The following is a 27,527-nucleotide window of genomic DNA, read 5'->3' on the forward strand; positions in this document are numbered from 1 at the left end:
TTGGGTCTCAATACTCCAAAAAGAACATTATCAGATAAGCAGAGATACATTTTCTTAATCTGACATTTTTGTTTTGGGCCTGTCTCTGATTCAGACCCACTGGTTTTTTGCAATCCCTGAAAGAAAGAGAGAGAGCGAACAAGCGCGTGTGTGTGTTTGTGTGCGTGTGCGCTCACACATAATGTATAAAGTGAATAATTGTGTATCTGTCTGTGTAGTATATGCCATTTCCACATTCTTGCAGCTTGAGAAATAGGCAGATCAGATACTATGTTTTTACAGTAATGTAATATCAGATATTTATAGACTAGTGTACACTATATCAGATAGATTTTTATTTTGCAGACAGACTGAAACCAAAGCCATTATGTGTTATGTCAGAGTGAACATCCGAAATCTAACAGAATAAGCGGAGGAGACAATAAAGATCTTGACAGCCTTTCTGAGATCGCCCGCTCAACATAAAAATGTTCTGTTATACTTGGGAGGAAGCAGATATAGCATCCTTAGCCTACATGTCCTCCTGGGAAAGTATTTATGAAAAGATACAATCCTCTCTTTCTTTGTTCCATTTCTTATTTTGTTTTCACAGCCTGACTTCTTTTGTGCAGTGTGATTGCCAGAGGTGTATATTTGGAGAAGTTGCTTGAAGGCTGTTGGTCATTTTTCAAATAATGGAAACCAAAAAAATTAAATGTATGGCTCACTGTGTGTACAAATTCCATGTTGTTTCTTGATGGATTTTTTTTTAGCAAATAAATCGTGTATAAAAATAATGATTCAGGTTTTTGCATTAAACCAAGTACTCTGTCCAAAATAATTGTAATGTGCATGTTGATAAATTTATATTGCTTTTATTTGTTAGGCAACAGCTTAACAGAGATAGCCAGGCAACCTGGAGTTGGTATATGGAAAATATGAAAGCTGGACAGTAAGTGACTAAACGATCAGACCCCTTTGTTGCCCTGTAGTGTGATTGGCAGTAGTAGTACTAGACTATGTGTGTTAGCTTTGGATTCCTAGAGCTATTTACTTTTAAACAGTACCTAAATTGCATTGCTATATTTGCATCTTCTGCTGGCCTCCCTCTCCCCAAATAAACAAAGGAATCAATATATTCTGCTTCATGTAGGAAATGTCTAACATTCCATGAAGGAGAATGTGAACAGTTTTACTTTCTGTAACTTGTGTGTGTTCATCTTTAATTTTACTGACTAAATTAAATTTCTGATATTTATTCACAAAGGATGAGCTAGTCATCACAGAAGAGGATAATTTCTTTACTCTGCTCAACCCTGAATGACATCAGAAGAATCAGTTCAAAGTTCACCTTTGCAATAATGTGTGTGAAGGGTGGAACTGGGAGCCTTTGAAGAGATTGGCAAGATAATTGCAAAATGCATTTGTCAAGATGTTAATTCTAATCTGAACCCTTAACATCCCTATCTCCCTCTCCTCCCCCTCAACTTGGACTCATCTGTTCAGTAGGGTTCACTCAGGGGGAATCTGCCGGAGATCCAGCAGGTGGTTTGTCATGGTGTTCCTTTGCTACATAACTGAAAGGGATTTATTTTTAAGAAGGGCTATGTTAATAGAGCTGATAATATAACTATTACAGTGTATGCTACAAGTGTCTTTTCTGTATCTCTACTATTGTGATACAATCGCATATAAAAGTTGAAGTGATGATTGCAGGTACATGTCAGTGAAATTAATTCATATTGTCTTTCAAGGATGTTTTAAAGAAAAAAAAAAAGTAGCTCCAAGCTGTCTCATGGACTTTGTCTCCCTAATCCCTTTTCTGCTTCTTGTCATCTTTCACTGGCTTTTTATTTTTCTCTCCACATTATAGCAACACTCTTAGCATAAGAGGTTTGTCTTCTACAGCGGGGATTTTTAAATGTCTACATAAAGTTGATACTACACAAACTGCAGTGATTAATGCTGGGTCCTCAGCTTTTGCATGTAAATAATTTAGGTGATAGTACCAAAAGCAACATTACCGATTTGCCATTATAACAATGTAAGAGAGGTAAAGCAAATAATTAGAACCAATGTGAACAGATATATGGCTTGATTCCCTTTTTGCATCAAATGTATGTCACTGCAATTCATTTGACTTCAGTGGGGTTACTTCTAATTTCAGTGAGAGAAGAATCAGGCCCATTGATATCTCTGTAACCAGAAATCAGAAGCCAACAAAAAGGACTAATTGGCAAAAGAATTAAAGGATGAAATTTGTAACATACAGTAAAGTGTACAGTACAATACTGGGACCAGAAAAATATCCAAGGTTTATGAAAACTATAGATATCTAAGTGACGAAGAGGGATTTCTTTTCAAAAGAAACAAATGCAATCAAGGGCTGAATGTCAGAAGAATAAAAGCCATCATGAGTCCATCCAAGCAAAACCAAGAGAAAAAACCCAGAAAGAGTGTTCAGTTTAGAAAAAGAGAAATTTAACTTACAAATCCTAAGTGAGTTTTCTGGTTGGTACAACTTACTGGCATATATCACAATTTAGATCAAACAGTTTTCACATAAAACAAAAAGGTATTACAGGAACAATTTCAATAAAGAGTGTAAAGAATTTCTTTTCTCTATAAATTTTAATGTAACAATGTGGTTCAAAACCGATACATATTATAAACTAAAATGGAAATTCTTGTTTAAGGCCTCCTGTTCAAGTCAACAGCAAAACTTCCAGTGCCTTCAGTGAAAGCAGGACTGGGCCTGATTCAGCAGATTAATTAAGGAGGTACTTCATTTTAAGTACTTACTTAACTCCATCCCTATTCATCAAAGAATCTAAGCACAAGCATGTGCTTAAAGATAAATACGTTGCTTAAGTGCTTTGCTGATTCTGAGCCTTTAATGAATAGCTATAGCAATTGCCTTGCAGTAATTATGCACTATTCTTAATATAAATATTTCTGAGCATCTTTGAAAGAGAGAATACATTTTATATTTCAATGGTGATATTGCCAATGAAAACTTAGTACCATACCTTTTGAATAGTGCAGCAGAGGCATTTGCTTCTTAGCATTTTGAGATACATTAATCTTAATTTCATTAAACAAGTGTTTTTTTCACAAGCACAATAGAGAATTCAGAAACTGAATATACCCTCTGTTGTTCCTTTGGTCCAATGGGTTAGCCAATATTCAGGGCCTTGTATAGTTGTTTCTATTTGGATGAGAAATTGAAAATGAGAGTCAGGTGTTTTCTTTGGTGTAATCTTATTTGTTTACAAAAAATGTACACAAAGTCTGGTTTCCCTGAACATAGTGGAAACAAAAAATAAATAAATAATATTCTGGCAAAAGTTTATAGTGCAAATATGGCCTGTATCTGAGTGTCAATGGATAAAAACTCACCAGAGGGCAGCTATTCTAATCTTTCAGCATAACAATTCCTTTTATCATTATGCAGTGATTCATGAAAGTATCATGTACTTCAGTTGCAGTGATTAAATATGAACAGGCATGTTGCAGTGAAGGAAAACTTTGGTTAACTGTGCTTTTTGATAAATATTGTCCTTATCACTTCTGGTTTTTTCCCTAACATCCCAGCATATATGATTATTAAATGTCTAATAAACAGAGGCAAAGTTACCTTTTTTGTTTGTTTTCATGAAAGAGTTCAGTAGCGATTGGACATCTAACACAATGAACGTCAGTGAAAATGAGATAGAATCTGTGGCTAAAATAGGGAAAGAACAAGTTAAATATTATCTAGACAAGTTAGATGTCTTCAAGTCACCAAGGCCTGATGAAATACCTACTAGAATACTCAAGTAGCTGACTAAGGAGATATCTGAGCCATTAGTGATTTATCTTCAGAAACTCACTGAAGATGGGGGAGATTCCAGAGGACTGGAAGAGGGCAAATATAGTGCCAATCTATAAAAAGGGAATAAGGACAACCAGGGGAATTATAGACAGTCAATTTAACTTCAGTATCTGGAAAGATAATGGAGCAAATCATCAAGCAATTGGTTTGCAAGCACTAGAAGATAAGGTCTTATTGGAAAACCCGGGACTAGAAGATAAGGTGATAAGTAACAGTCAACATGGATATGTCAAGAACAAACCATGTCAAGCCAACCTAATAGCTGTCTTTGACAGAGTAACAAGCCTTGCAGATGCGAAGTAAGCGGTAGATGTGGTATATCTTGACTTGAGTAAGGCTTTTGATACTGTCTGGCATGACCTTCTCATAAACAACCAAGGGAAATATAGCCTAGATGGAGCTACTATAAGCATAACTGTCTGGAAAACCGCTTCCTGAGAGTAATCATCAGTGGTTCACAGTCAAGCTGGAAGGGCATATTTAGTGGGGTCCCGCAGGGATCAGTCCTGGGTCCGGTTCTGTTCAATATCTTCATCAGTGATTTAGATAATGGCATAGAGAGTACACTTATAAAGTTTGCAGGCAGTACCAAACTGGGAGGGTTTGCGAATGCTTTGGAGGATAGGATTAGAATTCAAAATGATCTGGACAAACTGGAGAAATGGTCTGAAGTAAATAAGATGAAATTGAATAGGATAAACTACTTCACTTACAAAGGAACAATCAGTTGCACACATGCAAAATGGGAATTGACTACCTAGGAAGGAGTACTGCAGAAAGGGATAGGGACAGTGATGAGCTGCCAAAATCTTAACGGGTTCCCTCCTCACCCCACGAGGAGGTCGTTGCCCACCTCCGCCCCCCAGGACCCATGCCCCATCCATCCCCCTCCCCTGACTGCCCCCAGAACCGGGCAAGAGGGTCTCGTGGGCCACCGTAGTGGGTGGCCACCCCACCCCTAAGAGCCAAAGGCACCTGCGGGGGGCGAGGTGGGGAGTCCTGGCGGTGCTTACCTGGGGCAGCTCCCAGGAAGCATCCGGCAGGTCCCCCTGGCTCCTAGGGGTGGGGGAAGCGTAGTTAGGGGGGGAGCAGGGGGAGTGGCCGCTCCCCCCATTGATCACATCAAAAGTGGCGCCTTAGGCACTGACTCCCTGGGTGCTCCGGGGCTGGAGCACCCCTGGGGAAAAATTGGTAGGTGCAGAGCACCCACCGGCAGCTCCCCACCCCAGCTCAGCTCACCTCACCTCCGCTCCGCCTCCTCCCCTGAACGCGCCGCCCCGCTCTGCTTCTCCGCACCCCCAGGCTTCCCGCGAATCAACTGTTCGGCGGGAAGCCGGGGAGAGCTGAGAAGCAGGCCGCGTCTTCCCACTCAGGCCGAGGGTGGCGGAGCTGAGCTGGGGTGGGGAGTGGTTCCCCTGCGCATGTGTCCCCCCCTGCCCCGAGTTACCTGCTGCGGTGCGGACGGCCCTCCTCGCCCCCCCCGCCGCCCGAGGTCACCTCCGCTCTGCCTCTCTGGGCCTGAGCGGGAAGCCGCAGCTTGCTTCTCAGCCTGCCCCGGCTTCCCTCACGAACAGCTGATTCGTGGGAAGCCTGGGGGGGGGCGGAGAAGCAGAGCGGGGTGGCGCGTTCAGGGGAGGACGCGGAGCGGAGGTGAGGTGAGCTGGGGTGGGGCGGGGAGCTGCCGGTGGGTGCTCTGCACCCACCAAATTTTCCCCTTGGGTGCTCCAGGGCTGGAGCACCCATGGAGTCGGCGCCTAAGGCTCCACTTTTGGCCGGTTAAATTAAGAAGCCGTTTTAGAACAACCGGTTCTAAAAGGGCTTCTAAATTTAACAACCGGTTCCAGCGAACCGGCTCCAGCTCACCACTGGATAGGGAGGTTGTAATGGATCACAAACTAAATGAGAGTCAACAGTGTAACACTGTTGCAACAAAAAGCGAACAACATTCTGGGATATACCAGCAGGAGTGTTGTAAACAAGACATGAGAAATAATTCTTCTACTCTATTCCATATTGATAAGGCCTTAACTGGAGTATTGTGTCGAGTTCTGGGCAAGACATTTCAGGAAAGATGTGGACAACCTGGAGAAAGTCCAGAGGAGAGCAACAAAAAATTCTTAAAAATCTAGAAACCATGACCTGTGAGGAAATATTGAAAAAATTGGGTTTGTTTAGTCTGGAGAAGAGAAGACTTAGGGGAGACATGATAACAGTTTTCAAGTTTGTAAGAGGTTGTTACAACCAAGAGAGTGAAAAATTGTTGTTCTTATCCTCTGAGGATAGGACAAGAAGCAATGGGCTTAAATTACAGCAAGGGAGGTTTAGATTGGGCATTAGGAAAAACTTCCTGTCAGGGGACTTAAACCTGGAACTAATTGCCTAGGGATGTTGTTGAATCTCCGTCATTGGAGGTTTTTAAGAACAGGTTAGACAAACTCCTGTCAGGAATAGTCTAGTTATTACTTAGCCCTGTCTTGAGTACTGGGGACTGGACAATATGACCTATCAAGGTCCCTTCCAGTCCTACACTTCCTTGATTCTATTATTGGTATAAGTGCAGATAGGATTTCAATGGTATCCTGAGGAGGATTTTCATTGAAAAGACCTTTGCAGCTCACTAAGTAACACTTAAATGAATCAACTAATGAAATCAATGAGATTACTTTTGTGAACTTGGAGTATTCAGTGTACACAGGAGTTGCATAATCAGACCGAGGTACAGCAGAACTAAACAGTTACATTCTAATAATCCTAAAATGTAAACAAAATACATTTCATGAGGGGGTGGGGAAAGCAGCAAACATTGCTTCCTAATATTTTAGTTTGACTAAAAATGACTCAGCTGAAAACTCTAAGTGGAACTATCTAAAAGCAGTGTAGTTAATAACTTATCCTTTCAGTTGAACTGACTGTACAGAACAGTATTGTATATGGGTTTGTTGAGAAATAAAAAGGAGTCTTGCAGTTTGTCTTTCATGCCACTATCACGCTTGTCCTTTTTTCTCTTTCAAATAAATAAAATAAAATTATTCTAACCCTATGCGTTTCAGTGGGCTGAACCATCAAAATGTCACTATTTTAATGTCTTTCAAATGTTAGCTAATTCTTAAGGACAATAGTCGGAGAACCGTATTCTCCTAAAACTCAGCATCCTTCAAAGCTGAAGCTCATTACTACTGTATGAGTCAGCTTAGGATAAAGAAAGAGGATACTGAGGTTTTTAGAACAAGGAAACAAAAGAGTATCTCCCTTCCTTTAAATAGAAGAAATAATTCTGATGTTTTAAGAGGCTGTTTTGGCTTGAATAAGATTTTTGGTAAGAACAAAACCTCCAAATCTCTCCTACCCCAATACAAAATTTGCAAGGTTTTGGGTAACTTTTGCTGATGAATCTTGGTGCCTGTAACAGGGTGCTGCAGGGCCCGCTTGGCTCCTGAGCTGATAAAGTCACTTGGAGACCCTGGGTTCAGTAACCACCAGGGCAGTTTATTCACAGGTTGTGCTCCCACCACCTTTTCACCATACAAGTAGCCCTTTGTCAGGAAGGGGCACGCTACCTCCCTGCCTTTTCCCTTTCTTCCTGCTTCCCTTGCCAACCCCCCACCCCCTTCCGGCCTTTTCCTGAGGCTTTTATACAGCCCCAGACTAATTAGGCAGCAGCTGTCCCTGCTTTCCCAGTTAGGGCCAGGTGGTCTAACCAGCTCCAATTCACCTCCCTTAATTGGAGCTGAAGTGACAGAGGGCTGGCTCAGCAGTTCCTGCTCAGCGCCCTGTCACAGTGCCTAACTCTGCATTTCTTTGGGCGCCAAAACTCCCTTTGATTTCAGTGGGAATTCTGGATGTGTAAGGAATGCACAATTCTGTTGCAAGATTGTTATTTTGGACTACTTAGCAAAGTCATACCTAGACAATCAGTAGGTGTCCCAAGGCTTTGGGGACAGAACCACCACTTCAGTAGCTCGTAAGGGTGTATTCACTGTCAGTGGCTGCCAGACATAGAGGTGGTAGATTGTCCAATTACTGGCTGATACATTGATGGTTCTTTTCATATATATTCTGTTGTGCTATTTCTGACTAGCTCATCTGACAACCCTTGCTGATGCTTCACACCCAGTTGGGACTGGATAAAGGATTTGTCCTAGAAATGTGTCTGTACTGTTTCACAAGAGCTATGGTACATATTTAGTAGAATGCTGTCTCTTGTTATTTATTGGCTGTATTTAAAAGCTTTCTTTAATTTGTGCCATATGCCTATTGTGGGGAAAGATGGATACAATATGCCAGAAAACACTCTTTGGAGCTTGCCGCTCATGGATCCTGATAATATACAATATTGTATGTTTTGCCATAATTTTATTGCCATATAATGACAAACACCATAATTAGTTTCATGGTATCTATACCCTGTAGTATCCTCAAAACATACATTGTTAATTGAAAAAAGTAGAAATAACTTGTTCTGTATTAAGCAAATTTTTCCTCTGAATAAGTGAATATTTAATGTATTAAATATGTGCTGAAACACAATGGTATAATCTCTCCTTTTCGATGTTTTGAATTTTCTTCTCAGCCATATGGTTGCCTTTGCACTCTAGCATAACATATTCTCTCTCCTTCCTTCAGCCTCATGGATATCAAAGCAGACTGTAAAATACCTATTTTAAGAATAACTTAGTAGACAGGATACTATGTAACTGACAGTATTTATTTTTTGCTGGCTGCATGGTATCCACATTTTAGACCTTGCTTTAACACAAAACAAATTTAAAAAATTAAAATATTTTATTAAAATTAAATTAAATATTTTAATAATTTTATTTGTTTTCCAAACTGAAATCAGAGTCTGTGTTTTCTGCTTGAATAGAAGATAGTTGTCAAGCATGAAGTGAGCATTATTTCCTTTCTCCTAGGAATTCTAAGTTAAATGTGTGTGAAAGAAGAGATACATTTCAGAAAACTATAGAACTGATCCTGTCACAATACACTAAGCTAATGGGAATATTTAAATAAGGGACAGGGACACATCTCCATGCCTGGAATATAAACTAGACATGGGAATAGAATTACTTGTATCTTATGTTTTTGCTTGTCCTGATTCCTGGAGCTATTCTTTTAAGTTCTAGAGTAAAGAACTTTTTGTTGATCATAACTTACAAATGATTCTGCTGGGTTTTTCTTGTAGTTCCTTGCCAACATGTTTTAATCATGTTTAAGACATTGACATCTGCCCTAAAGATCACTTCTAGGAGGCAACTCCCTATCTTAAGGAGTGCTTTAAAGAATCTCCGTAGTTTGCAATATAATATTGTTTGACCTGTAGTTAGAGAGCATTTCTAGACATCCAATTTGTGCTTATTCTTTTAGTAGTCGTTTTAGCCAGGTTTTGCTATAGAATCACGGTCCCCTTTTTAGGGGATTTCTTTGGACGGTAAAAGGCAACTGTACTTTTTTCCCTCAGTGTCTAAATCTACTGAGTTTGTAAACTGGTTATTGATTTTTTTTTTAATCTTAGTTTTATATACAGCAAGACTGCACCTGGGAAAACTGTAAGATAAAAGTGCAAATAGAACTTACTTTGAAAATTTGACTTACTGATTATATTTTAATGTGCAAATGGTAGCAGTTTATTGGCTTAAATAATTGAAATAGGACACACTTATTTTGCAGTAAGAGTGTCTGCCCACCCAGAGGCTTGCAACGGAATAATGAATTGCAATGGATTTGATTCTTTTAGTTCCAGTTATTGTGTGGACAACCCCTTAAAACCTTTTTTCTTCATTAGGAAAAAAGATGTTTGGATTTTTATCACATGTTCGCTAACAGGTGGTTAAATCCGAGTGTGGACAAAACACTATCATTTTAACACAGTATCAGAAGAGTAGTCGTGTTAGTCTGGATCTGTAAAAGCAGCAAAGAGTCCTGTGTCACCTTATAGACTAACAGACATATTGGAGCGTAAGCTTTCGTGGGTGAATACCCACTTCGATGGATGCATGTCATCCGACAAAGTGGGTATTCAATGCATCCGATGAAGTGGATATTCACCCACGAAAGCTTATGCTCCAATACGTCTGTTAGTCTATAAGGTGCCACAGGACTCTTTGCCATTTTAACACAGGTTACCAGTGTAGCTTTAATAGTGTTTGCCTTGATCTGATAACCTCTGTTAAAACAATAACTGCCTTGTCCACACTAGGATTTTATTACATGTTACCGAGTGTTAGCTAGTATGGTTAAGAAACAACAACAACATCAAAACCACCTTTTTTTTCTAGTTGGATGCTTCCTTAGTCATCATTCTCCCTCAGCTCGCACACCACTGCTATCTATACACATTCACCATTTACTCTGACAGGTTTCAGAGGAACAGCCGTGTTAGTCTGTATTCGCAAAAAGAAAAGGAGTACTTGTGGCACCTTAGAGACTAACCAATTTATTTGAGCATGAGCTTTCGTGAGCTACAGCTCACTTCATCAGATGTTGAAGTGACATCTGATGAAGTGAGCTGTAGCTCACGAAAGCTCATGCTCAAATAAATTGGTTAGTCTCTAAGGTGCCACAAGTACTCCTTTTCCATTTACTCTGAGTTACCAGTTCAACATTTCTTCCTGTCTCCAACCACCAAATTCATTTGTTTGAATGCAGATACTTATAAAATGTTCATCTTCATATGAATATGGATTACTTGATCTGGCATGTGCCCATTGTGGTACACATTGTCCAAAAAGCATGGGTTCAGCTGCTTACTAGATGTGTCAAAATAGGATGTCTTTTTGCCTATCTCTAGCGGCATGAAACTAAATGATATGTTGATCCATATAAAATGTACAGAAATCTCTATGTGGATGAAGACTTCTCTCCCTTCTCATTCTCTGGGACCTCTTCCAGCTTTCTCATGCAGCCCTCCACACCCCCATGATACCATTTCTCCCAACTGCAGTGGCTCCTAGCCTAGCTTTTCCTCTAATCTAGTATTTCCCAAGGTATTTGGAATATATATTCACCTACCAAGGAAGTATATCTAGTATCTCTTAAATCAAAACAAAGTGGATTTGTCAAATCTCATATAAATCTGAAAAAAATAATGAAATAGCCAATTTGTAAATGTCAATTTTACAGCTTAAATACATTGTGTATGAGGTATCTGCAAACACAGAAAATAGGGTGAAAGTTACTGTTTTGTTTGTTTTAAATTAGGCCCATGCACAGTTAGTTCGAGAAGTTGATATAGAGAAGGTATCAGCATTTGAGAATCCCTACGTAGATGCAATAAAGAGTTTATGGAATGACCCTGGGATCCAAGAGTGTTATGACAGACGGCGGGAGTATCAGCTGTCAGACTCAACTAAATAGTAAGTATACATGGATATGGATAATTGGATATTTCTTATTTTTTTGTGTACTTTCTAATTTAAAATTCTGTTTATGTTTTAGAGTGGCTTGTAATGTTTGTGTCTACATGTACCAATATTATAAGCATGTGTAGGGACATACAATATACATATACACCAGCACATGCTTTGTACATGGAATTACAAAAGCTAAAGTTAGAGGGGATGGATCTCATTTACTGCTAGTACTGTAGTGTAGTTTTCCCAAAACAAGCATCCATTAGAATATAAAAAGCTGTGATAAGAGTTGTTAATAGAAATCTTTTACAATTATAATGATTAGTTTTTATTTATTGTATTCATGCCCTTGGGCTCCTTTGAATATCTCAGGGCTGGTCTCTACTATGGGGAGATCAACGCTGCTGCAATCGATGCAGCAGGGATCAATTTAGCGGGTCTAGTGAAGACCTGCTAAATCGGCAGAGCGCTCTCCAGTCGATCCTGGTACTCCAGCTCTCCGAGAAGAGTAAGGGAAGTTGACCGGAGAGCATCTCCCATCGACTCAGCGCAGTGAAGACACTGGGGGAAGTCGACCTAAGTTACGTCGACTCCAGCTACATTATTCACGTAGTTGGAGTAACGTAACTTAGGATGACTTACCCCAGTAGTGAAGACTGACTGGGCAGAGGGACAGCCTTGGACAGCTCTTTTGGGCCGAAGGTGCACGCATGGGTGTGTGTACAGAAAGTAACACAAGTAGAGGTGAGGTTCTGAAATTCAGTGGTTGAAACTTAACAGAGTTGATAAGAATAGCATCCCTTCACTTGATTCCTGTCTTCGCTGCTCTTTTATTCCCTTCTTCAATATAACTGAGTGTTGTTTTGCAGTTCTGATGACAGGGAAGTGAAAAACTTAAGCTGGTGTAATACTTCTTTGGTGTCAGTGCCTTGGTTGTATAATATTTCTTATGCTAACGAAAGGGAAACTGATTGTTAAAAGATGCCTGATAGCTTGTTAATGTTCTTGTGTTTGTGCAACTGTGACTTACGTTTTTATGAAAATTGTTGGAAGCAGCAGGAAGAACAAACTGGACCTGAAACCAAAACAAAATATCTGTCAGGAAGGCCAGCTCTTAATTGAAAACTAAATTTAATTTTAAAAGGGAGCACAAAATACTTGCCACTCTTAGCACAATATAAGAAACTTCAGTTCAGTTAACTGGAAAAGAGAAAGCAATCTTTAAAGAATCTTTGGTTAAATTTGCCTCTAAAAATATTACAAGTTGAATGCTTGATGTTATAAATCAACACCGAAGTATTAATCTGGTTAACCTTGGCCTGGAATCCTTTTCTGCTTATATTTTTTTAGTCACAAGTGTCATAAAATAGTGCTGTGGAGGTTTACAGTTGGAGTTTGAGCACAGTCTGCAGGCCAGCTCCAAAAAGTCTGACTGTACTGAGTTATTCTAATGAGATAGCTGAGGTAAAACTCTTCTGGAGAGACAGGAAATGCTTGCCCATGACTCAGAACTACTTGGTGATTCCATTAAAAGTAACTTTAATTAGCATATTTTTCTGATCATTTGAGTTGCTGCAAAAAATCACATAGCCTCCACTGGCTGTGCAGCCATGGTATCAGTTTTATTCTGGATGGAGCCTGTCCATTAGAGTGACAAATGAAATGGATCATCTCATTCCAGCCTCTCTTTGTTCAGATGGCAAAGCCACCATGTGGTTTGGCATAAATGGAGGCTCCTCTTCAAGGGATGCCCAGAATGGAAATAAGGGCACAATTCAGCACTCACGGAAGTCAATGGGAAGACCCATTTATTTAAATTTGAGTTGTATTGGGCCATAGGAGGTGTAATACAGGTCTTGATTGAGATTCATTTGCATAGAAGCATGAGGAAACCTGTCTAGCACCTACCTGTATCTCTGTCTCAAGACAACAATATTAGTACCTCCTTAATATAATGTAAGCATTTGGGGAGCTACTGTAAGTTATGGCAACCTGCCTTGATTGCCTATAGTCAGCTTTGCAACTTGGAGCTACCCAGAGTAGCCATAGTGGTTTGCGCTATGATGTCACCCCCTTCTACTCCTGGTATGCCCCTCCCACTCTTAGCACTCTTGCCAGAATGGGACTTGTTGTCCTACACAGTGCCTGGACTGGGGGGAATTCTCCCTCAGTCAGTAGAGAGCTTGTATTGCTCTTGTGTAGTGGATAGTGGCATACAGGACCCAAAGAATCCCTCCTATCTGAAAATGCATAGTCTTATGTTTCATTTGCCAATAGTCTGAACAATCATACATTTTTTAAACTAGCAAAATTGTAAGGGAAATTTTATATCAGTTATATCCTTGAGAGTTGAAGTATGAGGAAAGTAAATTTTAGGGACTTACTAGGTTGATTGTTTGCTCTTTTGTGCTGTTACAGTGCTGAGAAGACCAGCAAGGTGAAATGGGCAGAGCCCAGCCTTTAAATTGGAACCACAAAAGCAAAGAGACTATAAGTCCAACTTCATACATAACTATAATACAGTTTTTTTTATTTGAAGTTGTTTTTTTAATGGTAGCATGAAAAAAATGGAAAGGGAGTAAGTGAGATTGGGGAATCTCATCATGCTTTGGGGTTCAATACTACCTCAGACAGAGTTCGACTGAGCTGCTTTAGATTTAGCAGGATCATTTATGGTTCCAAGAAATCATTCACAGCACTCACCATAATAGCTCCCTTGGGTAATATAAACAGTACTGCGATGGAGTTTATTATACAATCACAATAGCAAATTTCTGGTACATTTCCTTATAAAAAGTAGTTATTTGCATTCACAGTAGCTAATTTTTTTTAACCTCAAAATGTTGCCGTTTTATAACGAGTAATTTTTATTTACTATTGTTTGCGATTTTTTAATATTAAAAGCTTCTAGTCCACATTATGGATTAATTACAACATTTAATTTAATAAGCAATCAAACGTCAGAAATGAGTCTCTATATTTTTATACACATCATATATATCTAATAAGTCTATTTGCAAATAAAATATGGAGACAAGAAAACCAAATAGTATAAACCAAACTAACTTTTGCTTTTTGAAAAATCATAATGTAGTCCGTTTAGGACTGAAAAATATATTCAGCTGCCATTAGCCTGGGGAGTCACTAGCCAAGGAGAAAGATACCTGTGTGACAAAGCATCCAGAACAAGACTTCCTGAAATTTAATGCTGGGACTTCCAAAGAAAGTTAAGTGCCCAATTCTCATTGACTTTCAGTAGGAGTTGAGCACCAAATTCTCTCAAACTGCTTTGAAAATGCTAGCCAACAGGAATAGAACAGTGGTATTAGATTTGATTGCCATATATTGACAATCACAATTTTATTTCCTATATTTTTCAAAATGTAACTTACTATGTCTCCCATGCTTTTATTCTACCTTCATCCCCTCGCTTGCTTCTCTCCACTTATTCCTCTCTTTATTTTCCTGTAACAGACAATAATGTATATTTTCCTAGGATGTTTTTAGTGTCAGTGGCTGTCCTCTCAGCAGGGCCCCTTCTTAAACAGTCAAAAAAGTTCTAACTGCATTCTCAGTATACAGTCCTTTCATTTTTTCTTCACCAGGCTGGCAACAGAACTCATCAAACACAAAACTCCAGAAGTCCAAAACAAACACAGTTTTATCTCAATTCCAACTCTACAGTTTTCTGTTCCTTGGCTTTCCTAAACTTACTGCCAGGCCTCCTGCCTGTGTCAGTCTCAGGTACTTCTCTGAAGTGCGAGGGCATGTGCACACACACACACGCACATCTAGGGCCGGCTCTAGGTTTTTTGCTGCCCCAAGCTCTGAGAGCACAACTGCCCAAGCAACAAAAAAAAAAAGGGAGGTGGCCGGAATTTCTTTTTTCTAATTTATCCCATCATGTTCTGTCCCTCCAGTCTCCCACATCTTCTCACCTGCCTTCTGATCCGCAGCCACCTGTTCAACATCTGCACACTCACACCTCACACAAGATTTAGCAAGTTGATCAGAAACACAATAGCCAGAGAACAAAATTAAGATGAAGGACAATTGTCTGCTTGAGAAGCCACATATCACTCCCCAAACACCTATTGAATATGGGGGTCAAATAGTTCCTGTTAGCAGCAGTTCAGCAAGTCAGTACTCTTGCTGTTATATTTTGTGCTCCAGTGTCTAAGTTTCAATTTAAAAAAATTAAACCTCTAGCCCCTTCGGCTCCAAAGATATCCTTTAGCAGATGTAAATCGGTACAGCAATGTGTACCTGAGTCTCCAGACAGGCTGAAACGCTGTGGCTTTGAGAGGTGTGAACTGCCCCTTTTCATTGCATGGAGTGTTGACTCTGAACCCTAATTAAAACAATATAATATCAACATGCTGACTATTTTACTGCTACTGAAAACATGCAGGAAAGGAGAGTGACAATAATATTATAGAATCATAGACATGTAGGACTAGTTCAGTCCCCTGCACTCAAGGCAGGACTATATAATAACTAGACCAGGGGTTCTCAAACTGGGGGTCACACGGTTATTACATGGGGGGTCACAAGCTGTTAACCTCCAAACTAAACCCTGCTTTGCTTCCAGCATTTATAATGGCATTAAATAAATAAAAAAGTGTTTTTAATTTGTATGGGGTGTCACACTCAGAGACTTGCTTTGTGAAAGGGATCACCAGTACAGATGTTTGAGAGCCACAGAACTAGACCATTCCTGACAGGTATTTCTCTAACATGTTCTTAAAAACCTCCATTGATGGAGATTCTACAGCCTCACTAGGCAGCTTGTTCCAGTGCTTAACTAAAGAAAGAAATGCACAGTCTACTATGGGTGGCATCAAAGTTGGCAGAGTTTGGGTTGTAGCCAAAAAAAGGTAGAATAACAACACTATTTTCCTTTTCAGTCTGACCACAGGGGAAAACGGAGGGTAGGTAGTTTGTCCTGGATTCTGCTCAGCAGCTTCGCCTTTTGTATCTTCTGTTAGCAGATACCTGATAAACATGAAGCCCCTCCAACTCTTCCATCTGTTAGAAGGAAAAATTCTTTCTGGTCCCTCCCACCCCACAGGTTTCTGGCTGCTGCATGGATTAATGCCCCACACATATTGAATTGAGAGGTAGGCCAATGTTGATGGTGGCTCCAGGACTGAACCCTACCCTTCAGGCCACCAAAAGAAGTCTTCTAAAGCTGTAGAAACAATCCAGAAGCCAATTAAAAACATTAAGATGACTTGATATATTATATTAATTAACCTTAAGACAGTAATATGTGTCTCCCTTTCAAGAGAAATTTCAATTTGTATTCTGAGAGACAAGATGGGTGAGGTAATATCTTTTATTATCTTTTATTCTGTTGGTGAAAGAGACAAGCTTTGTGTAAGCTCAAACGCTTGGCTCTTTCACCAACAGAAGTTGGTCTAGTAGGAGATATTACCCTACTTTGACTTTAATTTTATTGAGAGACAGTCTCTTAACTACAACGTTTTAGTAACTGTTATTCATATGGTAGTATTAAAAAGTGGACCTCTTCTTCAATAGTGGTGAAGGTGAGAAAGTTTTTCCTAATATCTAACCTAAATCTCCCTTGCTGCAGATTAAGCCCATTGCTTCTTGTCCTACCTTCAGTGGACATGGAGAACAACTGATCACTGCCCTCTTTATAACAGCCCTTAACATATTTGAAGATTGTTATCAGGTCCCCCCTCAGTCTTCTTTTCTTAAGACTAAACATACCCAGTTTTTTTAACCTTCCCTTATAAGTCAGGTTTTCTAAACCTTTTATCATTGTTGTTGCTTTCCTTTGGACTCTCTCCCCTTTGTCCACATCATTCCTAAAGTGTGGCACCCAGAATGGTACACAGTGCTCCAGCTGAGGTCTCACTAGGGCTGAGTAGCATGGGACAGTTACCTCCTGTGTCTTACATACAACACTCCTATAAATACACTCCAATGTGATATTAGCCTTTTTCACAACTGTATCACATTGTTGACTCATTAAACTTGTGATCCACTGTAAACCCCAGATCCCCACTTAGTGTATTTGAATTTTTCCTTCCTAAGTACTTTGCACTTGTCTTTATTAAATTTCATCGTGTTGATTTCAGACGGTTTCTTCAATTTGTCACGGTCATTTTGAATTCTAATCCTATGCGCCAAAGTGCTTGCAACCCTTCCCCTCTTGGTGTCCTCCGCAGATTTTATAATCTCCACTCCATTATTCAGTTAAAATATTGAATAATACCAGACCCAATATTGACCTCTGCAGGACCCCACCAGTTATGCCTTTCCAGTTTGACAGCAAACTATTGATAATTACTCTTTGAACATGGTCTTTCAACCAATTGTGCACCCACCTTATACTAATTTTATCTAGACCATATTTCCTTAATTTGCTTATGAGGCTGTCATGTGGGACTAAAGCCTTACTAAAAGGAAGATATGTGATGCTTACTGCTTCCCCGCATCCACTAGGCAAGTAACCATGTCATAGAAAGAAATTAGGTTGTTTTGGCATAATTTGCTCTTGACAAATCCATGCTGGCCATTCCTTATCACCCTGTTATCCTCCAGGTGCTTACAAATTGATTGTTTAATAATTTGTTCCAGCATATTGTCAGATATTCACTCATATTGCAGTGTTGGAGAAGATGCTGTTGTTATTTATATAATATTTATACAACAAGATAGGTATGCATAGAGCTTTGCAGGCAAATAAAAATGTCAGGCCCTTGCCCCAAGGAACACACAGTCTATAGCCTTCCATTGAGATAGGATAGTCAGAGGAAAATGGCTTGCACACACTCATGCTCTCTCACACACATATATGTGATCTCTCTCTCTCCTACTTTTCATAATAATACTTGTAACTGATTCTCCATGTAATAAGCTTCTTTATGTAAACAAAGAATGTTTAAAGAAACATGGAAACTGGAATGTACTTAGAAAATAGGGTGCTATAGAAAACCCTAAGAGAGAAATTCAAAAACTTCTGAAGGGAAGGGAGTAAAACGATAATTATGCAGTGTGTACTTTATGCTTCTGAATTTACTTTGCTACCTGACTAATTTTTCAGCCTCATTTCCCATCCCAAATAACAGAGTTTTGAAATTTTGTGGAAACTTACTTTGATTCTGATTATTTGCTTTTTCAGACTTGTTGCTGGTAGTGGTTGCCTGGAAGTACTCATGTAGAAAAGTCCAAGTTGAGAGAGACAGTTGTGCAGGGCTTGGATGGGATAGGACTAAAACAAACATAATACACCCTTGTTCTCCTCCTTCACCTTCCACTCTACACACACAACCAAGAGGTTTATTGCATTCTTTTTAGATTTATGTTAGATATACTCTGGAAACCCTAACAGCTTTCTCAAACTTGTCTGTTAACTTTTCAATAATGGCATGAAGCCCCAGGAATATAAACCTTCCCAAGTTGATAAAAGCTGTAATGATGCCGACAGTACTTGTTTACATTATAGCTTTGTTCACAGCTTGTTTTAATACACTGAAAATCAATTCCATTTACTTCACTGCATACATAAAACAGCGTTACTGTGACATTACCCAGAGGATACTTATCTCAGTTTTGCTGGCATCAATCCTGGAGGTTAGAAAAATCCCACTACATCAGCTTTTAAAATGGGACATTTCTCCAAGAAATACTTGCTTGTGTGTGTTTTGAGGCGTGTAAAATGTACGTACATTCACAATTGTTTAGAAAGAGTTTTCCTTGAAATCATACATCAACTATTATAAAAAATTATTACAATAACAACAAAAAATCACTCCTTATTGTTTTGCAGTAGATTGCAGGACAGTGCTGGCTTCGTACAGTCTCATCTGCCAGAGTTTGGTTTTGCAAAAACAAAACCAGGGTGGCTCCAGTCTCAGCTCTATTGCAGCCAGATCCCCAAAAGACAGGAGCATGGGGAGGTCAATTAAATTGTTTGCTCTCTATTTTTCAGGCAGCCTTATTCAGAATCTCTGGTTAGACAAAGGGTTTTATTGTCATTTAGAGTGTCTGTGTCTGGTGTGTGCATGAGAGAGATCATGTGTGAAGACTTTGTTCTGGGAATTTAATGTGGAGATTTGTGCCTGTGAACTGCTGCAATTTTTGGAGATTTGTATTTGTATTTTGTCCACAGAACATTAGGTTGGGAATAAGATGAAAATGTCCACTATTACTACTCCAGTGTAGCTCCAAACATTTATTTGGAAAAATTCAGCCCCCTGGTTTTACCTTTAGACATATATGAACGTGCTTACATGTAGAATGTTGCTGGTAAACCTAACCTGTGACACCGTATGTGGGGAATAGTTATTCTGACGTCTCCTGGGCAAGCTTTCTCTTTTCCATTGGACAAAAAAGGTCACCTGATTTCCTGACTACGTCATAGCAAGTCATGGCAGAGACCTGACCAGACTTAAAGGAACAAATTCCTGTTAGCTTTAGATTGACCCTTTTCCTGACAGTGGATATCTCAGCAGGTTTGTTTTGTTGCTTTGGAGATTAATTTTTGGTGGTGAGTCTTGAACTGTCCTCCAGTGGTTCTAGTCATACTTATAATTTGCTCCGAAAGTGGTAGTATACAATTCTCTCTCATCAGCAACAAGTTTCATATGCAGCCTGCCTCAAGAATTTATCACATGTTCATAAGACTTATCATTATGCTAATGAAATTCAGCTAGGTACTTCTTGCTCCATTAGCCTTGCAGGTCTGTGCTTTGGAAGACTTACTGGGCTCTTATTGCCAACTGGATTCATCACAGCTATCTCATCCCAGGGTGGATAAAAATCAATAATTTATTTTTATTTAAATAGGATTTTTTTGATAAAATGCTTTTTGAGGAAAAAACTTATCTAAAGATAGTTTTAATTAAGATGCATTGTAGCTCAAAGATATCTCAACATGGAATAGGGATTATAAATTCTAATTCTGTAGTATGAGACAATATATTCATGTAACATTTAAGAAAAGTTTTGTAAATGAGTTCCAATAGTTCATGCATTAGGGACCCAATGTTATGGGGTTCCACAGGCTTCTGTAGAGATTATTTAGGTTAATCTTTCCATCTAACCAATGGGACTCAGTGCTCAGTCTAGAAGATACCATCACAGATGCTTAGTTTTGCCATTCTCAAACTGTGGATTTGTGTCTCCAGAGGTAACGTGGCCATTAACAGCAAAAATGTTTTAAATAAATAAATAATAGAGAGAGGAGAGAAATAACAGACCTCAACTCTATTGTCCCTCTGCAAATTTGTGTACACAGAGTCAATCCCGTACCTCTCTCTAAAAGTGAAAAGTTTCAAAAAGTTCAATGAATAGAAGATTGTTGGGGTGGAATAGATCTGGACAAGGAGAAGAAGTCTGGAGATAAATGTGAGAAGTGAGGGACATACACTTGTTTTGTTAAAATGTTATGTTTGCCATTGAAGAAAAAAATCCAAAATACTTAACGTTGTTGTTTTAGTTAAATAAAACAATTTAAATGTCTGTCTGGTGATGTTCTCCTCCTAATTCAGCATGGCAAGAAAATCCTCCAAATATTAATGATTAACCTGTTGAATTGGAGATAGTTCATCTCCCAAATGACTTCGTAAATATCTGTTTCAATTACCTTCTGTAAATGAAATAACCAAACAATCATTCATTTTCTGATATAGCTGTAAAACTAATCTGAAAAGTTTTCAGAATAAATCACTGTTTAAAAATGTATAGTGTGTACCTTCAAATAATCAAACCTACATCTATCTCTGAGTTGTGAAGACTATGTATTAAGGTTGTAACAACCAACAAGAATGCACTTTTATGTAGAAAACCATGATTAAATAGTGTCTTCCTGACTAGTGATTTAAATCAAATCCATCGTGTCTCATCCACCACTTTGGAGACAGTAAGAAGTATTGCAGTTCAATAGAAGTCATGGCTCTAAGAATGCTCTTTCTTTCTTCTTGTCCCCCCACCCTCTTAGTGCATTTTCTTGACATAGAGTTCTACAAAATCTATATGCCAATTTTTATTTGAAATTATAGAAATTCAACTTGCAGAATTGTTCTCTGGCGAAGGTGGAAGTATTTTTTTCTTATCCTACTGGACTGTTTGATTACTTGCAAAAAAAAAAAAAAAACAGCCCAAAGATGTGAAAATATATTTTTTTAAATAGCAATGACTAAGGCTACATTTTAGTCATGGGTATTTTTAGTAAAAGTCATGGACAGGTCACGGGCCATAAACAAAAATTCACGGGCCTGTGACCTGCCCATGACTTTTACTAAAAATACCTACCGTGATTAAAATTTGGGCGAGGGGGGGTTTGCTCTGGAGAGGGCAGTCCGGATGCTGGGGGAGAGGAGGTCAGGCTGCAGCACACAGCCCGGGACTCCCACTGGTGCTGGGGGAGGGAGGGTTGGCGGGGTTCCCTACCTGGCTCCCCATCCCTGCAGCTTCTGGGCAATGGAGGCAGGAGCCAGGACAGGGGCTCCTCCGCTGCTCCTACCACAAGTGCCAGCTGCTACAGCTCCCATTGGCTGGGATCCGCAGCCAATGGGAGCTACAGGGGCAGGTCCTGCCGGCGACAGTAGCGCACAGCGTGGAGACAGCCCCCCCACACCTCAGGCAAGTGCCCCACCAAACCCCTCCCCTAGCCCTGAGCCCCCTCTCACACACTCAAACTGCTGGTGCTGGCCACTGCAGAAGTCACGGAAAGTCACAGAATCCGTGGCTTCCGTGACCACCATGACAGATTCACAGCCTTACCCTTGAAATCATTCCAGACACTTGAGACATCCAGACTAGACTAAAATTAGTTTTGGTCTGTCCTGTTTTCAGAAGGTGATCTAACGCACATAGCTTTTAACTTTGGTTATGAAGATTATAGACTTGGGACAACAAAGAGAGTATTACATGTAAATGAGGAGGGATTTTAGCTGGCAAGGACAAATGACATGTTTCTTGGACTTAGAGTGGACAGAGTGAGGCATGCAGCTCAAACTATGAGACCAAAAATGGGTAGTTTTGCATACGACAAAGTTTCTCAAATGTGTTCATTGTGTGGACCACATCTTCATAGAGCACCCTGCACAATAGGACCCTGGCTTCTGAGTGCTACCCAAACACAAACAATAAATATCTTACTAATAGACGCTTCCCCTCTCAGTCATGAACACATGGGGTCACCTTCCCTCACATTTGTGATTATACCACATTCTTGTGGCACTTGCTTACATGGTAAAGTAATAGGAGTACAGTTAGTTTGTATTTTAGCCATTTTTAATGATGATGTTTGTCCTTTTTGGAAAAGACTTAATAAGTCACCTAACCCCCTTTCTCTGTTGCTCTTGGACATGTTGCCCACCTGTCTTGTTCCCTGTTAGCCTTCAGTTGTAAACAATCTTCCACCAACTGCAGTTTCATTAAAAACTGCTAACTCAGAGGATAGGTCTTGTTTCCTGACTTCTTCCTTCACAGACAGCAGTCAATAGTAGACGCAGCTAGGCTGGCTCCTCCTCCATGTATCCATATTCCACAGGAACAAGGAGAAAGACAGGCCAGTTCCCCAAGGACTGCTAGCAAGTGCTCTGAATGCACCACTGGTTGACCAGTGTAATTTGGAAACTGTTGCTATATAGATCATCTCAATATTCTGTTGCTTTCTTGGGGTCTGCTTAGTGGAGCCTGCTGTACTGTTTATTTAAGCAAGTGTATTATTTTACTTTTCTTTTATGATTTCTTCTCTCTAATTCTATTGTGTCAAAAAATCTCTTTTTTAAATTAATCTTGGATACTGTTAGCTGAGAACAGGTACTGATGGGTGCCTTGGAGAGTAACTAAACTTTGGGAAAATGTGTCAGGACAGAATGAGTTATTGGCTACAAGGTCAAGATGAAAGAGATTGTGCTTGCCTTCCTGAAGAGCAGCACACAGAGGTTGGTCAGAACTAGGGTTGCCAACTGTCTCATCGCACAAACCCAAACACCCTTGCCTTGCCTGTGCCTCGCCCCTTCCCCAAGACCATGCCCCATTCCCACTCCTTTTCTGAGGCTCAACCCCCACTCACTCCAGCCCCCCTTCCTTCGTCTCTCGCTCTCCCCCACCCTCACTCACTTTCACTGGGGTGCAGACTCAGGGCTGGGGGTGGGGGCAAGGAGTTTGGAGTGTGGGCGGGGCTCTGGGCTGAGCCTGGGGCAAGGTGTTGGGGTGTGAGAGGGAGTTTGGGGTGGAGGCTCTGGGAGGGAGTTTGGGTGTGAGAGCGGGTTCCGACCTGGGGCAGGGGGTTCAGGGTGCAGGCTCTGGGAGGGAGTTTGGTTGCGGGAGGGGGTTTGGGGTGGAGGCTCCAGAAGGACAGCACTTACCTCAGGCTGCTCCCGGAAGCAGCCACATATCCAGCCGCAGCTCCTAGGTTCACAGGCAGCTCTGCACGCTGCACCTGCTGCAAGCACTGCCCTTGGAGCTCCCATTGGCTGCGGTTCCCTGTTCCCAGCCAATGGGAGCTATGGAGTTGGTGCTCGGGGTTGGGGCAGCACATAGAGAGCCCCTGGCTGCGCCTCCTCCTAGGAGCCACTGCCAGACAACCCAGCTGCTTCTGGGAGCGGCACGGAGCCAGGGCAGGTTGGGAGCCTGCATTGTGCCACTGGACTTTTATGGCCTAAAATCTCCTGAATTGGCGTGAGTCGCCTCCAGGAGATAGAGTCCGATAACAGGAGCATCCCTGCCAAACCAGGAGGGTTGGCAGCCCTCATCAGAACCATTGTGGTTTTATTCCAAAGTTAAGAATGTTAAAATAAGTTGGCATTACTCCACTTTTTCCACTTAGGTTGTAACACTAGGCAAGTAGTACTTTTGGAGTCCTGTGTATTTCAAAGGTATCACTAACAGCATTATGGCTCTGTAGTCTTTCGGTGTAAGTCCTTTCAGGATTGGACTTAAATGCTTGCTTTTATTTTAAAAAGCCACCCCTTTTTAACACTGACCGGAAAACAACAGGTGCTTTTATGTTCCTTGTCAGCGTGCAGATCCCAAGTATGCCATGATACTGTGGCTGTTTTTTCCTGATGTCAGCAGAGAGGTATTGCCAGGAGCTTGTTACACACACATACCTTGCTAATGCACCTTGTGCCTATCACTATAGCAACTCCACTGAAAAATACCTCAGCAGACACTCAAATTCATTTCTGGAAAACAAATTGCAGCTATAATTAACTTTTTAAATTTGGTCTGTAAGATTAATTTACTCAGACCAATGTGATCGTATTTTAAAGTAAAGGTATGCAATTTGCCATTTTGTCTGTTTTGTTACATGCTTAGCTGAATAAGTGCAATATGGTGAGAGGCCTTAACTACAATATATTTAATCCAAATAAAACAAGTCTCAGTAAATGATACACCCCCAGGGCCGTGTAGTTTTGACCTAAATTGTGTACAGAGTTGCTGCTTCTGCTAGCTGTGCACTATACTACTACTCTGAGGTAGCTGTGGTTTTTCTGGCTTTGCACTGGGTCTAATGCCAGTTGCCAGGAAATTCCAAATAAAAAGGTCATTTTTACTATTGTAAATTGAGAAATTAATAAATGAAGAAAATATCTATTTTAGAAGCACAGTTGTTGTCAAGATTTTTTTTTTTAAGGGAAAGGTCCAGTATTTGAAAACAACTTCCTAGAATACATCTGCAAAATGTGTGCACGCAGCAGTTTGTTGTGCACAGAAAACGGATAATTGCATTGCAGAAGCTCATTCTAGAGTTTTGTGCATGCATGCCTTTGGATGGGCTTGCAAATTTTGCAATGCCATTTAGGAGGCTTCTTTGAAAATTTAGCACAGAGAGCCAAGAGGTGAAACAAGTATCCAGGAATGTACAATTTGCCTACAGTAATTGTCTTTTCCTAGCATTTAGATCCTCATTGTGCAGCACCTTGCTCAGGTTTTTGTATGCTTTACATTGAGTTCCTGCTGGATTGGGGTTTAAGGCCCTAATTCAGCAAGGTATTTGAGCACATCAGTATTCCTATTCGGATTAAATTAGATGTGCTTAAGTACCTTGCAGAATCAGGTCCTTAATGACCAGTTTAACAACAAAAAAGAATGAAGAACTGAATTTTCCCATGCTATTTGGGACCCTGGAAACTGCTTATCTAAAATAGCCTGGATTTGCTGACTTTCAGAGCATTCAGTGTGGCCCATTTGTTTTACTCGGCCTCAGAGCAGAGTTAGGGTGTCTGAAGTACTAGCTAATGTATTGGAGTGGGCTGTTTGTATTTAGAATTGTTGCTTGATAGAAGAGGGAAGATGACTGAAATTTGTATTTAGTTTTGTAAATTTAAATAATCACCACGGTGCCCCCAGCTTGTGTATGCAGTGTTGCCAACCTAAAATTTTACTATGAGCCTCATGCTATTTCATGTATTTTTAATGTCCCAGCTCCTGGAGGCAGATGACGACATGAGAAATCTCAGCTTTCATTTAAAAAATACAGTAAGCTTACAACCTGCATAGCTATTGAGGAAAGTTTAAAGATATGATTCAAGCATACTCTGTAGGTTCAAAAAGCAGAGAGCAAATAGAAAAAACAAAACAAAAATGTATTGGTTTTTTTTGCAAATGTCATGATTTTAAAGAAAATCTCATGATTATTTGGGGCTGTCTTGTGATTTTCGAATGGTTGAGATTGGCAGTACTGTTATGGATGTTTCTTGTTATTCTAAATCAAAAGATTATAAATAAAATAAATTTGGAATGTTCTCTAGGTTTACAACAGTTATAATAATAGTCAGATTTGAAAACTGTACATGTTGGGATTTACTTTTTAACATAGTGCAATTTTTTCTTTTTTTTTATGTGAATTTTCATAATCTCACATTTCACTTACACAGCCCCCTTCAACATTTAGAAATACTCAGTTAGTCCAACGACAAAGTACTAGACGATTCTGAGTTAAGAGAATCAGACCATCATTTTTAATTTAAACAAGTCTTGGGAATAAGAAAAGAAAGGGAGAGTCCGTTATGTAATGTTAAATAATATAAAACTATACTGTTGTTATACAATTAATTAAAACAATAGTAATATTGATAATGATTATTTATTGTAATGACACTCAGTAGTGTCTAAGCACTCCCCAGTACAAATAAAAAGACATGATTCCTCCTCAAAGAGCTTACAGACATTTCAGACATGATGCAGAGAGGGGTTAACAAAACAATAGGGACAGGTAGGGAAGAAAGGACCATGTCAACTTCAATAATGCCATGTACCTACTCAACAACGGTTGTGTACTGTGTTTTAAATAAAGTTAATTAATAAACAAAATAAGTAGATGACTTAGTCAGTTTATTGCAGAGGTTTTCAAACTGTGAGGCATGCCCCACTAGGGGGGTGTGAAGGAACGTTCGGGGGGGGTCAAGTGGCGACGCCAGGTGGCTTGGGCCAGCCCCGTGTGGTAGGGCTCGGGGAGGGAGCGCCACCTCCACCCCCTGACTCACCTCAGCAACTCATCCAGCCTGTGGGTCAGTGTCAACATCTGCCGCAACCACACCAATTTCCGCTCCTGGAAACCTCCACACCCAGTGCTGGTTCCTCCCCTAGAAACTGTCACACGACTTTTCCCTCACCCTGAAAACCTGAGGGGGGGAAGGAGCAAGTATAATGTCTATTTTTGTCTCGGTTGGGGGGGCACAACCAAAAATTGTAATTCAGAGGGTAGGTCTCCGCTCAAAAAGATTGAAAACCGCTGGTTTACTGCATTGGAGAAGATGTGGGTCTTCAGGAGGGATTTAATAAGGAAATGGCACTCACTCTACAGAACAGCACAGGAAAGAAATTCTATGTTTTACTGCTGCAGGCGGACCTCCTGTTGCAGGATCTGGGGAAAGATATGTGAGCTTCCTCAAAGTAATGCAGAAGAGCGATGTTATCATAATATTGCATGAAAAAGGAAGTGCAGCTGATCATTAACAAAAGAGTGAAAGTGATTGTACACAATGTGTGATCAAGTCCAGAAATTAAACAAAAATATTGTTCTTCTTCGAATGCTGGTCCCTGTGTTTATTCCACTATGGGTGTGTGCATGTGCTCCACACACCCAGCACTGGAGAATTCTTGAAAGCAGTGTCAGTTGGTTCCAAGCATGTGCCCCTGCCTTCCTCATTTTTCCAACCAAAAGTACAAAGGGTGAGCTGGACCAGCTGCCTCTCCAGTTCTTACCACATCGTCCGGGTTGGAACCTCCAGTGTCCAGAGCTTTCCTTCAATTTCTTCAATCTGTAAAATATTACAGAAATTGTCTTAGTGCCTTTTTGTGTACAGTTCTCTATAGATAGTAAGGGTTTATTA

The 27,527-nt window shown here is 40.2% G+C and overlaps 1 protein-coding gene across 1 annotated transcript in view; it reads left to right on the forward strand.

The window, feature by feature from the left end:
• The window catches only part of LOC142072183 (guanine nucleotide-binding protein G(q) subunit alpha), a 243,977-nt gene that overhangs the window by 145,846 nt on the left and 70,604 nt on the right, over positions 1-27,527 (forward strand). The window contains exon 3 of the mRNA XM_075128705.1: positions 11,051-11,205. Within this exon, the coding sequence (XP_074984806.1) occupies positions 11,051-11,205 (155 nt within the window). The remainder of the gene's footprint in view (positions 1-11,050; positions 11,206-27,527) is intronic.

This window comes from Caretta caretta, chromosome 5, assembly GCF_965140235.1.
Source record: "Caretta caretta isolate rCarCar2 chromosome 5, rCarCar1.hap1, whole genome shotgun sequence".
Classification (NCBI taxonomy): domain Eukaryota; kingdom Metazoa; phylum Chordata; order Testudines; family Cheloniidae; genus Caretta; species Caretta caretta.